The following is a 17,105-nucleotide window of genomic DNA, read 5'->3' on the forward strand; positions in this document are numbered from 1 at the left end:
GTATCCCCGTTATTCTGTAACAATATGCATAAATGCTAGGAGCGCCTCCATTTCGCCAATGACCCTCTTATTTCCACCCCCCTTTTTTTTTTACTCATGCGTAAAATTTAGGCATGTAAGTTCCATAAATGATGGTGCCTAAATGTGGCAGTTGGGTGCATAAATGCAGCTATTCTACAAAGTGCACACAATAATAGTCGAAATTCCCCTGACACACCTATGCCTCTCTCACATTAATAGCCCACTTTACATTAGCGCACAAGAGAATTTAGATGCGCTGTTTATGGAATAAGGGCATAAGTTATGCATGCAGTGGCAGACTAGGCACCAATTAGTTCTTGTTAATACCAATTATATGCTAGTTTAGTGCCAATTAATTATGTTACATGCATAACTAACCTTATTCTATAACTGCATGCCTAACTTTGGGTGCTATTTATAGAATTTGATTGAGAGGCACATAACCATTTTCTGACTACACAGTTTTCTGTAAGCGTATGCCAAGAGGCCATGGTACATACATGCAGGTAGGGTAGAGAATACAGTTAAGCACAAAGATTATATGATTTTATAATCTACGTGCATTCTTTTACAGTCTAGGTTTGAGCAATTATACCAGCTCCATGGCTGCTGTAAATGTCCGTGCCTGCAAAGTAGGTTGGGCATAAGGTGGTTTATGCTAATCTACTATAATAATTTGCACCTCCAGCGTTCTGAAGCGGACTCCGTGGCACACTGAAGTGAAGGGTTTGTAAGGTTCGTCAGTCTGTCACTATCTCTCTCTGTTCCGCCCTCGCATCAAAACATGATGACGTCAAGGGCGGAACAGTGAGAGGGAAGGGCACGCTGCAGAGTTGCCAGGCAAAGGAACGCGACGTCACACGCATGAGGGTGTCATCGTCCCTCCCTCCCTCCCTTCCAGTTCCATGCCCCCTCCCTCCGATTTTTAAAAGTCATCTTCACTTACCAAGTCAGGGTTACGGTGGCCAGCAGCAGCGATAAAACGCGTGCAGGCTCAGCCCTTCTCTCACTCTCAGCTGTGTCCCTGCCCTCATTTTCTGTTTCCGCAAGGCGGGACCACAGCTGAGAAAGAGAGAGAAGGGCCGAGCCTGCACGCGTTTTACCGCTGCTGCCCGCCGCTGTAACCCTGACTTAGTAAGTGAAGATGACTTTTAAAAATCAGAGGGAGTGGGCCTGGAGCTAGAAGGGAGGGAGGAAGGGAAGGACAACGGCCCTGGAACTGGGAGGGAGGGAGGAGAGAGGGAGGGGAAAAGGAGAAAAAGGAATACAGCAGGTTTGCCTGCTTATATGGCTACTTGGATGTTGGACGGGGTTGACTCTGCTGCAACCAGTATCCCCTGGGCCAGAGTGGTGAGTCAGAACTTGTTCCTGGAGATTTAGTGAGTGTTCCTTTACATTTTTCTCCTTCGTGGCGCTTACCCCTGGTTTCACTTGCTTTTTCTTTGTGATGCCTGTAGAGCTCTGTCAGCGCTGCTCTTGATATGCAAAGCAGAGAGCAGCATTGGGGAAATGTTGACAAGGTGTTCCAAGGGCATTTCAGCGGAACAGCCTTTTTGGCGGGCAAACTGTTGTTTCCCCACGCTGTGCAATCGTGGCCTCTCTCCCCGCAGCTGACATTCTCTGACACTGTTTTTCATGCTTCCATGGCCATTTTAAATCGGGATGATTTGGCTGTTCAATCTGGGCATATTTCTGGACCTTATACATGTTCTGGTAAGGTTTCTGACTGTATTGTAACTCCTGGGCCTCTGGTGCCTTTTTTCCCAGCACTGGTTCTTTCAGTGCAAAAAAAAAGAAAAATAAAATAAATCAAACCTATATTCAGCAAAGGTCTTCTCTGCATACATAGGGGCCATTATTCAGACCACGGGAATTAGACCACAGCAGTCAGCACTAAACCCGGATATTCAGTGCCGGGCTATTTCCAGTGACCAGCACTGAATATCCAGTTTATTTTTGGCCAGTTTGAACATAACATAAGTTGATGTTCAGACTTAGCTGGTTATGTTTAAACTGGCCAGAGATATTCCACCTATTCACAAGGCCAAATATAGCTGCTAAAATGGGGCTGAAAATCGGCGGATAGCTGGTTATGTCGGCCGATATAACCAGCTATCTGCAAGCCGCTATCTCCCACTGAATATCGCCGGATAGCCGGTTATGGGACATTTATTCAGCCAGCTGCCGATGCTGCTGGTTAAATGCTTTTGAATATCAAGGGGGCAATCTTCTGCCTGTTTCTCTCAGCAGCAGTTGAAGGTTTCTGGGTCCTTGCATGCTTCTTAGCCTCTGCAATTGGATTCTCTGAGTGAACGGAGACATTTGGAACCTGTCTCTGTATCAGATTCTTTGGCTTCTTCATTGTCCCTTTGGTTTGACTCAGGCTTGGTAGCAGCTTCCCTACCTTCTGTTTTTCTGGAGGAGTTGAGGAGGGAGAGATTCTGGCTGATGAGATTGATCCTACAGCTGTTAACATTTTTTTCCCCAAGGAGGAATTAACTTCCTTTATGACTAAGGCTCTGGAGGCTCTGAATGTTTATAGCTCGGAGTCACAAAATCCCTCAGTTTCTACTCCTGGGATGTCTAGTGTACTGGAAGCAGCCTAAAGTGTTCCCTATACATGAGGCTATGCACAAGCTCATTTTGGCTCAGTGAACCCTTCAATTTCCAGTACCAGGATGGCCTGGGCCATGACTCTCATTTCTTCTATTGCTCAGAACATGCTTGGGAGGGTTACATTAACTTAAGTTGATTCTTTGATGGCTGCAGGCACAAAACAAACAAACAAACAAAAAACTCATCCTGCTGGTGAAGGGTGCAGTGGCTTTAAAGGATGTGCAGAATGGAACATCGGGGTCTGCTTGACCTGCTCCTGTCCTGACCTTGCTCCCTGCACTGCTGGTCGTGGCCGCACAGTGTGGTCAAGCCTAAGAGCTTCTCCTAGATCACAGTCTCAGGACTATACCTGGTTGAGCTTGGAGCTTGGCTCCGCAGCCCCCACTCACACTTCTTAGCACCAGTGTGTGCAGCTTTGGATCGGTCCTGCAGGAACTTGCCTGAGGGATGCATGTCCCCATCCCCCCACTCCTCTTGCCTATTCATCCTGTTTGGGTGTATTCCCCACAGGCTTCCCCTGCAGCTCTCAAGCTTTCCAAAAGTGCTACATTTGGTAGCACCTATACCAAATAAATAATGATAATACCAATAATAATTTAATTCAATTGGTCTGGCTAGCTTCATGCCCTTTGTTAGGGCTAATGCTATTGTAAAGTACTAAGTAGGGAATTTCCTCTAGTTGCACCCAGAGGGCTGGCGATGGCAGAGATGCTGGAGCCCCTGGCTAAGGTAGGCTGGGGCAGTCTGGCAGATCAGCACACGTCTGCCATGGGGTAGAGCATGCTGACGTGGCCTTCAGAGCCAGAATCTGAGCAGGGGTACTGGATTATTTGTCTAATGTGTAAATTTGGCTCATTCAATCTGTCTGCCTTTCTATCAGGGAGCATCCCCCCCTCCAGTGTAAAAATGGATTAATTTGCTCTCACACACTGTTCCTGCCAGGACAGACTGGCAGTTAGAATCCTCTCTTCTCTCTCAATTCACTCAAGGAAAAAAAAATCCCTGATAGTAGGAGGGCATAACACCCGGCACTCACTGGAGTAGGCCCCAGTCCCTAGGTAGTGGACTGGTTCCTGGAGCGATGCTGCCAGGGCTGTATCCAGCTGTGCTGGACTTCAAGGAGGCCTACTTGCCTGTTACTCTTTTGCCCCCATGCTGGCATTTTCTTTGCCTTGCAAGTCTAGTGCAAGACAGTTTCAAGTGATGCCGTCTGGGTTAGTTATGTTGCCTAGAACCTTTTCCATGGTTATGATGTGATAGCTATCCTCCTGAGAAAAGAGGGAATCAGAGTGCATCCCTATCCAGGTGACTGGCTGATCAGGGCCTTGTCGGAGCAGTTAAGTTGTCAAATGACTACTTGGCTCATGACACTTTTGCAGTCTTGAATTTGGGTTCTCTATCTGCACAAGAGTCATCTGGTCCCAGTGCAGACTTTGGAATATCTGGGAGTATGATGCAGCGTGACCTGGGGCCAGGTGTCTTTGCAGAACAGAGAAGACACAAGCCTCAAGAACACATTGTTGCTTGTTGTGAATTCCAAATCCTTGAGCTTGGGATTATGTTCAGGTGCTGGTCTGTTCAGCGGTGTCCTTGAAGATGGTATCTTAAGCTGGAGCTCCATCACCTTCTTTAGTAGTCTTTCTTGTTCAGGTGGTCACTGGTATTCTCAGGGCTACAATTAGCATCTCATGTGGAGACCTCCAGAAAAGCACAGTATGTTGGGGGTTGCTTCAACTGAACAAGCTCCTCCGAGGTGCATTTCTGGCATCTCCTCTTCAGATAGCTGTAGTCACAGATACCAGCCTGACAGGTTGGGGAGCCAGCTGTCTTCAACACACTGCTCGAGGTCTGTGGAGCTGCATGGCAATGCTGTGGCAGTCCAATTGGCTGGGGCTCAGAGTGGTACACAACGCTCTTCAAGCCTTTCAATTTGTTATGGAGGACAAACTAGTTCAGGCATAGGGTTTGTTGCGGCCAGCGACCCAATCTTTGGCTGATCATTGGGGATGAATGCGTTAAGCGCTGATTAGCATGCATTTGCAAGCTACTTGCGCTAAGAGCCCTCGAGCACATTGTTTCACACGCTCGAGAGCTCTGATCATGGGGCGGTAGCAAACGCCGGCGCTAGTATGGCACTAACAGCCTCTAGCGCCGGCGTTTGCTTTTGATCATCTGCCTGTGAATGAGAGAGAAGGAGGGCTTCCTTCATGCAGAAGTTCTGTCTGGGACTCCAGTCAGAGGCAGTCTAAATGTGCCTTCATTGTCCAGTTCAGTTCAGCATACTTAGCTGCCAACTAAGTTCATACAAAGTTAATTATGTTCAATGGAAAGGAAATCTGTTGGCCCAGACTGTTTGCTATGTGAATATTCCATCACTATTTCATTATTGCTAAAAATAATTACATATTAAGGGCATTTGCTGTAAACTTTGTTTTAATTCTTTTATCCAGTCCTTACATGCACATGGTTTTTCTTTTTAATCCCAAAAGTGAATCCTGGTGGTTGAACAATTAGGTATAAAATGTGTTGTGTCTGACTTTACTTGTTTTAGATTGCTTTGGGTCCTGCTGATCTGTACATCTGCTGTCTGAAATTTTGGAAGATGGAAATGAGAAAGGAATTTTGGTGCTCTCTAGAAGTTGTTTTTTTTAACTTTTGCAATTTGTGTATGGATGCTAATCTGGTGACGGTGTATGCATGTGATATTTGAATAACTGTCTGTACTTATGGCTATGATTTCTAAACATACGGCATCATTAAAGGACAGACTTTTCAATGTCCAGTTGGCATACATGCTAATCTCAGCTTTCTTAAATGTTTCAGATATACAGTGGCGTACTAAGGGGGGTGGGTGGGTGCGGCCCGCCCCTGGGTGCACACCGCTGGGGGGTGCCGCGCGCCGGTCAGCTCCGTTGTTTCCATGCTCCCTCTGCCCGGAACAGGTTACTTCCAGTTCCAGGGCAGAGGGAGCATGGAAACAATGAAGCTGACTGGCGCGTGGCACCCCCCCCCCCCCCCCCCCCAGCGGTGTGCACCCGGGGGGGGGGGGGTTCTTTTACCGGGGTGGGGGGGTGACGAGGGAGTTCGCGCTGCACCGGGGGGGGGGGCGGGGCGCTGCACCCAGGGGGCGGGGCGCATCGGCGACCGCCCCGGGTGTCAGCGCCCCTAGGAACGCCACTGCAGATATATTCATCAACTTGATCCCATGATGTTACTGAATTGTCTCAATGTATTTTCATATGTAAGCCACATTAAACCTGAGTTTGTTTGGGATAATGTGGTGTATAAATGTGGAGGAAGGGAGCAAGGGAATGTGAAAAAAAAAGAATGTCTGCCTTGCTAGGGAGGGAAGGGGAGAGAGGGTGGGGGCAGTGGAAAAAAGTGGCTGCTCAGAGGGAACTGAAGAAAAAAACTGCCCTGTGGATGCAGGGAGGGGGCCCCCAGCATCCACCTTTCTACAGCTCCCCCTTCTCTCCCTCGCTGCACCCACACATAGGGCCCCCTCCCTCCACTAGCTGTGTACTCTGTCTCATTTTGCAATATCGACCTCATCAATATTCACATCTACCTCTTCAATATCTATATTTTTCTCATCAATATTCATATTTACCTCATTGATATTTGTATTTACCTTATTAATTTTAATATTAATATTGGGTTACTTTTGGCCACAAATTAGGCTGGAAAATGTTTTGCCATCTGGCAACACTACTTGCAGTATGAGAGGCTCAGACTGTGGCTTGCATTCCATGTGCTAGCAGCTTTTCTGAGAGCTGACCTCTCTTAGTTCCACTATGGTTCTATCAAGGTTTTTTTTTACCTTCTCTTTCTCCTCTTTTTCTCTCCTTTAGGTTCTTTCCTTAGAGCAAGTCCCTTCCCAAGTCTCTTACAGGCTTCTCCCTTAGGTTGCCGTAAAAGGCATTTTCCCTGTGTTTCACCCTGTTTGAGTTCACAGCTTTGCCTCTCAGCAGTGCTGCGATCTGACCCCTCTCTTTGCCTCTGAGGTGGCTGGGTATGGACTCCATGTTGCAATAGGCAGAATTCTTACAGGCAGCTGAATTGTAGATTGGATTTTCTTTGTATATTGGGAGAATTGCAATAAAGAAGATATGCCTAAGAATTGAGAGACTAGTGGTAAAGTTTTTTTTTTTAACTGGGGAAAGAGGAGGAGGTTTAACTGACTGTGAGGTCATACTGGTTAGTAATACTGGACAGTGTTTGGATGGGCAGTAGCACTGTGCCCTGACCTGGACAGTAACAGTACTGGATATTTAGCACCAGTGTCCGGATTTGGCCTGGTCAATGTTTTCAAAAATGCTGGCTGCCATGGGCTGAATATTGCCATCATATTTTTAATTATTAATTAGGGTCTCTGATGCTATACCCTTGATAAATTGTCAGTTTGGTTATTTATTTTTTTAGTTAATTAGGTGTTTTTGAATGATACTCAAAATAGATGTTTATCAATGTTTTTCCTTCATTAATACCCATAGATACTGTTTTGGTTCATTCAGTTTTCTAAGAAAGAGGATATATTTACCAGACCAGCAGAGAGTTGTTGAAATATTTAGAGTAGAAGGATAGATCATGTCTGGATTGTTTCTTTATCTTTTCCTTCCTTCCCCATTTTGAAATATTGCCATCTCCTTTTATCTTACACCTTTAAGCTTATGTTATTATTGCCTACTGCTCCCTAGTCCTGTCTTTTCTGTCTTGGATCATCTAAATATTTTTCTTACATCATCATTCCATTATTATTTTGGGTGGCCTTGTTGTCCATTTATAACTCTTATTTTCTTTTCTTTTTCTTCTCTATAATAAACATCTCCAAGTTGTATTTCTTAAGAATCTCCTGGATTTTTAAAAAATCTTGTTAAGCTTCATTTTCATCTGTTTCCGCCACACTTGTTTTTTAATTTCTAATCACTTTAATCTGTCTTCTGCAGTTGTCATATTCCTTGCAATCTGGTCAGTTTAGGGGAGAAGTTTCTAAGCTGTGGTAAGATCTTAGAAGTAGCCATATACTGGGTCAGACCAATTATGCCAAAGCTTAATTTATGAAGGAAGTCATTAACTTGTGATTGCATGTTACTGCAACTTAGAGAATCCCAGAGTAAAGAAATAACATAACTTATGATCAACCATGCAAGTTGCATTATTCTGCTATCTGGGAGCATATATTAAAGAGTCACCCTCCCCCTGAAGATATCTGCAGACTCTCTGCCCGCTATAAAAACATATTCCAAATGATCATTTCTAGCTTCACCCCACTAGAGGTACAAGGCAGGAGCAATCCCTAGTCACTTCTGCCCTTGCCCACACCTGGATCAGCTTGACCCTAGTACTTCAGGACTTCCTTTAGGGGTTGTGAGCGACTGGAAATCACTCCTGCTTCACACCCCGTAGACCACCAGGGTTAATTGGCCTAAGTTGGGGGGGGGGGGGGGCTTTGGGATCCAAGAGAGGGTCTAGGCAGCAAACATAATGTCAGCTTTGAGTTGGCATTATTTTTCCCGCAATAACGCGTCACAGCTTGTGAAAAATTCTACACAAGCTGTGTTGATTTTCATAATAATTTTGCATGCATTTTCATGTTTTACATCTCATTGTTATATAATCTGCATGCAGTACCTTAAAGTAATGTGCGTTATCCCCTTAATAAACAGTAGTAGCTACCCCTCCATACTCTTTAGTTCCACCACTCTTTCCTGCTTTTCAATGTTTGTTTATGTTTATTGAATTTCTTATTATACGTCTAACAGATGAACGCACAAGGTGGTGTACAGGCTGAAAAGAGAAGTAAGAAATGGAACTCAAATTTCAATAGAAAAGGAAAGCAAGAGAATAAGAAAAAAAAAGAAATATATAAAACTATTTAAAATTCTGAGTGTACATAAATGTATGTAAAAAATCCCAACCACAATAATAATAACGACAAACAGGTGCCATGTCCTCATGTGCTGACTGCTGATCCCTCCAAGAAGTTGTAAGCAGTTTTAAATAGATGTGCATGAAACTTTAAGTATGAGAGCTCTGAGCACAATTTCTTTGGGGGAGAGAATAGTGTCACGGATACAAAGAAAAATGCTTAAGTACAGATAGACTCCAGTTGAACATTACGAACAGAAGGAATTGCAAGATGGGACTCATAAGCAGATTGGAGTCAAATACAGGATCTTAAATTGTATCCTGAAGATAACTGGGAGTCAGTGATAATGAATCAAAAGTGGTGTGATGCAATTAAAAAAATGTTGCAAATGATGTAATATGAACAGCAGTATTCTGAACATTGTAAGTGTTTCAATAGAGACAGACTGATTCTGGTATAATTACAGTAGTCTAGACCTGAGAGAACTGAAGAATATATATTTTTTGTCTTAATGTTCCTTTTTCTATCTTATTTAACACTACTGTGCTACTTTCTTTTCATGTAATTTATTTAAAGCAACTGCAGTAGCACCTAGGGCTATCTCCACTTACTTTGTAGTCCAGGACTAGAGTGTGCAATATGCAATTAAAAGTACTGTACTTTGAATCCAGGTCAAGAATGGCAGCCAGTGGGAAGAGGAAAGGCAGGCAGTGATGAAGCCAACATTATTGCTACCCCATTGCATTCTTGAATCAGTAGGATTTGTGCTCTCCATAGCTTCTGCTACTACTACTACTACTATTTAGCATTTTTATATTGCTCTGATGATATTTTCCAGCTGCTGCCATTGGGATGTTTTGGGTTATAGCTGAAAATCAAAAACCCTGATTATAATTTAAATACTTATATGCAATAAAATATGAGAAATCACAGTGTATTAGGGAGGAGTGGCCTAGTGGTTAGGGTGGTGGACTTTGGTCCTGGAGAGCTGAGGAACTGAATTTGATTCCCACTTCAGGCACAGGCAGCTCCTTGTGACTCTGGGCAAGTCACTTAACCCTCCATTGCCCCATGTAAGCCGCATTGAGCCTGCCATGAGTGGGAAAGCGTGGGTACAAATGTAACAAAAAAAAAATCCCATCTGATTTTAACATAGAGAGAGGCAAGATCAAAAAGCCTTTCCTGATCACAACTCATCATAGATTTGGTGAACCAGTCCAGAAAAGTACTTTGAAGGGTGGGAGCCAGAACCAAAAAGTAATTCTTCCTGGTAGAAACCAATTTTACAGGGTATGCTTTCACCAAAGATTCACCAAAGTCCTCATAGTTTGTTTTAACGATCTGTAATCTGTTTTTCCTGATCTGTGCTAAAAAAGGGCAGAATATAAATTCCTGAATTAAATACATTAAATTCATAATGTCAATTTTTGTTTAGGCATTAGAAAGATATGTGTTTATGTAATAGGTAAAAGGTTTTAGTGAAGTCTATACATAGAATTCATTGAAGTCACACTTCATGTCTTTAGAAATTAATTTACAGGAGTATAATCTTTGACACACAAAGTCAATACTTGCCACAATTAGGCATTTTGCAATAATAGATCAAACACATAGCTTTATTATAATTTGTGTTATAGTTCTGCTTTTATTTTTCAGCTTCGAGTTTTCAAATTGGCAAAATCTTGGCCAACATTAAATATGTTGATAAAAATTATTGGCAACTCTGTTGGAGCTTTGGGAAATCTCACTTTGGTGTTGGCCATCATTGTCTTCATTTTTGCTGTGGTTGGAATGCAGCTGTTTGGCAAAAGCTACAAAGAGTGTGTCTGCAAGATCAGTGACAATTGTGAGCTTCCTCGCTGGCACATGACTGACTTCTTCCACTCCTTTCTGATTGTGTTCCGGGTCTTATGTGGAGAGTGGATAGAAACAATGTGGGACTGTATGGAGGTTTCCGGGCAAGCCATGTGCCTCACTGTCTTCATGATGGTTATGGTGATTGGAAACCTGGTGGTAAGTAACTAAAATATTTATGAATCTATTGCTGAAAAAATGTATGTGACATGAAATAGAGGAATGGGCAAGAGTGCAGATGTTTAGCTAGGATAAGAAGTGGCATTTCTAGGAGTGTGTTTGGTATTTGTAAAAGAGAAGGTATGAAGTTTGTGGATACTTTTCTTTGATGTATCTTGTAGTAGAAAATTATCTAGAAGTTATGTGTATACATATGCAATTATGTAGGCTTTTCAGAATTTCTCTTTTTAAGTAGCATATTAAAAACTCATTACTTTGTTAGGTCCTAAGGTTGTAGGACCAGAAGCTACACCCTTTAGTACATGAAATTTGGCTTCTAGTTCAAACTGTATTGAACTGTTATTGTATTGACTCTGAACAGGAAAGTTGACATTCTAGGAAAAAACTGAAAGGGGAGAGAGTATCATGGTCTTCCCCTACCCCAAAAGACTCCACACACACTCCTTCTTCATTTCCCCTTTGCACGTCATATTCCTTAAGTGGTATCTCCCTACCTCCAAACCACATACTCCATTCTAATCAAAGAATAATCAACAGGAGTATAATTTGGTTATCACTACTGGCTCAGCCTCTAGCCTCCTGGTGCTAACCAGCAATGCCTTGAACTTTTGCACATGGTAATCCCTTTGTTGCTCTCATGAACACACAACCCGCTTGCATACATCAACACACAACAGCAAGGCTGGGTGCATGGGACACTATACACATATGAGAATTCTATTATTGAATTATCCATCCTACACCTCCTATATTTATGTGATAGTAGAGGAGACCCTATCTTTATACATCCATCTACAATACACCTATCACACAGGATGGGTAGTTCTCAAAGGGTCATTTAAATTAGGCACCGGGATGGTCCATGTCAAGCATGAATTCTTCAAGGTGAGACAAAAAAAAGTAACCTCCAACAGTTTTTTCCAGTTTTTTCATCAACCACTTTGAATTTCAATGAGAAATTTTACAAACTTATTTAGTCATCAAACTTATATATTACTATCAAACAACATTTAATTATCTTAAGCTGTGTTGACGTTACTGACATTTTAGCGTTACTAACTAGTGATTTTTGAATGTTAAAGATGTTCGAGCTAAACAAAATAAAATAACGTCATTCAAACAATACAGTTAACAATGTGTCAGAATTTTACAGTCACTGTGAATGCTCAAAGCATCTACCCCTAGTTTTAACCCAGGCCTTCAGTCGCTTTGGCAAGTTCTTAACAGCCTTGTTGATCAGTCCCTTTGGCAAGCTATGTCAGATTCTTTGCGCAGCACTTCCTTAAGTTCTAAGATTGTTTTCAGCTTTGGGTGGCACATGTGATAGGCCTCCAACATTGCTCTCCAGATATGGTAGGCCAAGGGGTGTAGGTCCGGTGAATTTGGAAGCCACTGGTTCTTTGTACAAAAGTCTACATCTCTGTGACATCATTAACAGTAAGCTGGTACCTTTTTTTTTTTTTTTTTTTCAAATAATGGTAGTTTTATAATGCAAACATTTTTGAACATGCAAAACTTTCTGGGTGGTCATGCTAAAAAGACCATAACTTCACCTTGTTTAAAGATAATCTCATTCCACTCAGCACATAAGCATAGATAGTTAGAACAAATAAAGTTGTAAAATTTCACATTCAACTTCCAAGCAGTTGTTGAGAAAACAGCAAAACAACTCTAGGGAGTTACTTTTTTGCCTCACCCTGTATATTGGCAATAATGCACTTAATCACTGTGATTGAATACTAGTGTAAGTCCACAGTTACGCCCCTACCTTTAGGCTTGAATACTTAGGCCAACTCGTCTCTTGTAAATACTTGCACCTAATTATTAGTAGTTGAGCGCTTAAATGCTAGTATTCTAGAACCTGTACACGTAAAGGTTATGGATACCCCTCCCATATCTATATCACATTGGCAGTGGTGTTTTATATATTATAGGCATGCAGGCATTATGTGCCTGCTCAGTGCCTGAGAGGCAAATGTTATTATTATAGTTCCAGTCACCTGCTCTGTAGATGCAACAGCTGCCTGCCGAACCTCTGTCCACTTGGTCCTCAGGGATCGCTACTAAGATCAGGAAGAGTATCCCTGGTGGTTCCTCCTGCCAATCCTGGTAAATATAATATTTATTATATCCTCTCTTTCAGTGTGAGGTGAGAGTCTGCACAATTTATGAAAAGGCCAACAGGTGCTCCCAGAGAGAGGAAGTCTTTTCACTACTAGACTAATGCTTTTCTTTGGACTTATTGGACTTAGTTAAAGTGTCCTAATTTTTTTCTGATATTTCTCATACTGACCTAACCTTGTGAGGTGGCTCCCAGTTTGGTGGATGAAGCAGGGAGGCAGAAGTGGAAGGGGTAAGAGTGGCCCAAAGGAGGACTCTAGAAGGCCTAGAGGACTAGTTCTGATAGATTCAGTTAGTGAGGTTCAGTTAGTGAGCATGTCGCTGAACATGTTTGTTGTCATCCATCATGGTATCTGGTGTTGGTGTGTGTGTTTACAAATGCCTTCTATAACATTCCTTGGGAGTTGTTAGCTGGAAGAAGTAGAAAAACAGTGAGTAAAACAAAAAGATGTTTTAAGAGCAATGAATTAGGAAAGAGAAAGTAAGAAGATAAAGAAGCCATTAAATTTCTGGAAAAAATAGCTGGAAAGGTAAGTAAAAAGAGGTCAGCTGTCATAAACTTTAAGAGATTGCTGAAAGAGGAAGACAAGCAGAAATATCTGGAAAAGCTAAAAGAAGCTAAGGAAGTTAATAGAAGTAGTCAGGAAATCAAAGATACAAAAGGAAGAAAATAATAGGAGGGGAGCAGGGAGCACAAGTTTTATTTTTAGATATGTTAGACATGGGAGGAGTAGAAAAGCAGCACTATAAGACTCAATGGTGTAGAGGAAAAAAATGTAGAAGCTGATGAGGATGAAGGGTTGAGGGTAGAATAGCAGAAAACATACTCATAGAGGAATGGAATTGAAGTAGACGTTGAACAGTTTTCAGAAGACTGTGTTTGTGAGGAGTTAGCTAAACTAAAAGTAAATTGTGTAAGTTGGAGTTGATAAATGCTGATGGTAAATGGCATTCATTATGAGGATATGAGTGTTACCACTAATAATATGCACCTAGATAGGCTCTTGGTCAAGTTATTTTTAACATTTTTATGACTTGAAGAAGGGTTGCAGGTAAGGTTTGCCTCTTTGCAGATGATTCAAGCCAAAAACAAAAATCCGGAAAGAGGTAACCAAACCAAGCACTCTCAAGAAACCTGCCCTAAAAAACTGTGGATGATAAAGGGCAAAAATATCGATACTGTGACAGTGTAGAAATATATATAATGTGTGGGAAGGGACTTCAGAATGACTCAAGGTCTTTGTAGATGATACCAAAATCTGCAATAGGGTAGACACCCTGGAAGGAGTGATAACATGAAAAGGTATCTAGCAAAACTTGAAGAATGGTCTAGAATTTGTCAGGTAAAATGTAATGCTAAAAGTGTAGGGTCATGTATTTGGACTGCAGATACCCAAGGGATCAGTACAGTATAGGGGGTGCAAAAAAAAGTGTGAGACCTAGGGTACTCGTATCTGATAACCTTAAGGTGGACAAACACATTAAAAAAGACAACTGTGAAAGCCAGAAGGATGCTTGAGTGTATAGGGAGAAGGATGGCCAAAAGGAAAAAGGAAGTGATAGTGCCTCTGTAAAAGCCGCTGGTGAGATGTCCTTTGGAGTACTGTGTACAATTCTGAAAACTGAAATGGGCAGTGGTTTTCATCATAAATCATATGGGAACAACCTTAAAGATCTCAATATATATATACTTTGGAAGAAAAGCAGGAGAGGGGAGATTTGATAGAGACCTTTCACTACATTCATGTCATAAATGCATAACTGCAGGCCTCTTCAAATTAAAAGGGCGCTCTGGAACATGAGGTCATAGGATGAAGGTGAAAGGGATAGACTCAGGAGTAATCTAAGGAAATGTTTTTAGGGTGGCTAATGCATGGAACAGCCTCCTAGTAAAGGTTGTAGAGATGAGAACAGTATCTGAATTTAAGAATGGCATATATACAGATGATCTCTGAGAGAGGAAAATATTGTAAGTCTTAGTTGGTGTAGATCAGTGTTTCCCAAGTCCGATCCTGGAGTACCCCTTGGCAGTAAGGTTTTCAGGATATCCACATTGAATCTGCATGAAAGAGATTTGCATATAATGTAGGCAGTGTACACAAATCAAGTTTATGCATATTCATTGTGGATATCCTGAAAACCTGACTGGCTAGGGGTACTCCAGGACTGGACTTGGGAAACACTGGTGTAGGTGGTAAGACTGGATAAGCCATTATGGTTTTTAACTGACATCGTATGTTCAATACATTAAAATGACATCAGAAGAAATACAGTTTGATATATCATGCTGCTATGATCTATCACAATATACGTTGCGTGAGTTATGCAACATAAGCAATAAAATATAATGTGTTTTTCTGATGTGTGCTATGTATCAGGTCTAATAGTAGTGGCTCAAAATCCATAGGCTTTAGATTTAAAGAAGACATGGTGCCCAACGTTAAGTAATTCAGAGGACTTATCTTGTGTAGGGATTGGAAGGGTTTTGAGAGGTGTTTAAACATAGCAAAGGGATATGTCACTACTCTGTCCCAAAAGAACACAGACTTCCTTAAGGAGGATGGGAAGGAGGAAAGATTCCTTCCTTTCCACAAGAAAAACAATGAACTGAAAAATCACTCTTCCCATTTGGACCCTCTTCCTTTACTGTGTATTTCTTTGTCGCAGGTTTCCTAACTTCTTGCCCCCTCTTACTGACAGTTAAAGTGAGGGGCATTTGTCATTTCTTTTTCTACTAGCCGTTAAGCCTGTTAAAACGTGCGAGCTTTTTATTTTTAAAAATGTAATGAAAGAGCGAAAGGAAGATATGAAAGTTGAGGGGCGAGTTTTTTGTTGTTGTAAATTTAATAATTCTCACTTCCATCCATCCATGTCCAGCAACCCTCCTCTCTCCCCTGCCCTCCCCTCCCCTCCATCGATCCATGTCCAGCAACCCTGCTTTCTCCCCTGCCCTCCCCCCATGTCCAGCAGCCCTCCTCTCTCCCCTGGCCTCCCCCCCTGTCCACCAACCCTCCTCTCTCCCCTGCCCTCCCCCCATGTTCAGCAACCCTGCTCTTTCGCCTGCCCTCCCCCCATGTCCAGCAACCTTCCTCTTTCCCTTGGCCTCCTCCCGTCCACCAACCCTGCTCTCTCCCCTGCCCTCCCCCCATGTCCAGCAACCCTCCTCTCTTCTCTGCCCCATGTCCAGCAACCCTCCTCTTTCCCTTGGCCTCCCCCCGTCCACCAACCCTGCTCTCTCCCCTGCCCTCCCCCCATGTCCAGCTACCCTCCTTGCTGCCGCTCCCTCCCCCCTCCATGCTGGGCCCCCTGCACTGACATGACAGCACCTCTCACCTCTGTGTGAAAGCGCTGCAGGAAACAGAAGATTGATCTGCTGCTGCCTGCAGCACTTTCACACAAGGTGAGTGGTGCTGTCATGTCAGTGCAGGGGGCCCGGCACAGAGGGAGGCGGGAGCGGCGGCGGCAACATCGGGGAGGGGGTGGAGGTTGGTGCTTCGGCGACCTCAGGGAGGGTGGTGGAGGGGTAGTGCCGGCGGCGGCGACCTCGTGAGGGTGTAGGGGTGGGAGTGGCGGCGTAGTTAGGGGGCCCGGTACGGAGGGGGGCGGGAGTGGCGGTGGCGACGTCGGGGAGGGGGTGTGGAGGTTGGTGTGCCGGCGACCTCGGGACACTGGGCTCTCAAAGGCGGTTTCCACGGTGGACTCTGCGACCGTCCGATTCCCAGAGAGGGGGGCTGCTGCTCTTTCTGCTGTCTCCCTCCCCTTAGCAACGCACATAGCCTTCGTCAGTGGAAGGGGTGGGACAGCGATGCCGGCAATGGATTACTGTGACCTGCTGCGCATGCACGGAACATTGATGACAGCTGCTCTCTACTGCGCATTTGCGGGTGAGTCGGTCCAAGCTCATTTATATAGTAGGATTACTGGAGTCCTTTTCTAGATCCTCAGTCTGAGCATCCATAACAAAACTCAGAAATAGTGATGGCCTGGCCCAGAGTGGTAACTCTTTATCAGAATAGCAATTCCCTTATGTCCTGGGGTATGGCCATCAAATATTGCTCATGGACAATTTCTGCCATTATGGTGGTGGTATTAATTTTGGTTGGCTTTAGCCATTTATTGGCCAAGTCCTGTGTTACAGACTCAGGGAATGTAAGCCCTTGGGCTGTAGCCGGGAAATGGCTAGCAACGGGCTAGGCACAGCACTAGGCAAAGTACTCGACAAAGCAGGCTCGGCCTGGAGACAGGTAAAGCAGGCAAGGCTTGGCAAAAGACAAGGCAGACAGGACTTGAACTGGAGAAAAGGCAGAGAGGGCTTGAACTGGAGAAAAGGCAGAGAGGGCTTGAACTGGAGAAAAGGAAGGCAGGGGCTTGAACTGGACACTAGGCAGGCAGGACTTGAACTGGAGACTAGGCAGGCAGGGCTTGAGTACAAGGCAGGACAAGG

General features: G+C 43.6%; 1 protein-coding gene across 1 annotated transcript in view; it reads left to right on the forward strand.

Annotated features, from left to right (window-relative positions):
- Nucleotides 1-17,105, forward strand: part of LOC115474187 (sodium channel protein type 2 subunit alpha-like) — a 335,664-nt gene that overhangs the window by 208,268 nt on the left and 110,291 nt on the right. The window contains 1 exon segment of the mRNA XM_030209540.1: nucleotides 10,163-10,519. Coding sequence (XP_030065400.1) covers nucleotides 10,163-10,519 — 357 coding nt within the window.

The sequence above is a fragment of the Microcaecilia unicolor genome, chromosome 7, assembly GCF_901765095.1.
Source record: "Microcaecilia unicolor chromosome 7, aMicUni1.1, whole genome shotgun sequence".
Classification (NCBI taxonomy): Eukaryota; Metazoa; Chordata; class Amphibia; order Gymnophiona; family Siphonopidae; genus Microcaecilia; species Microcaecilia unicolor.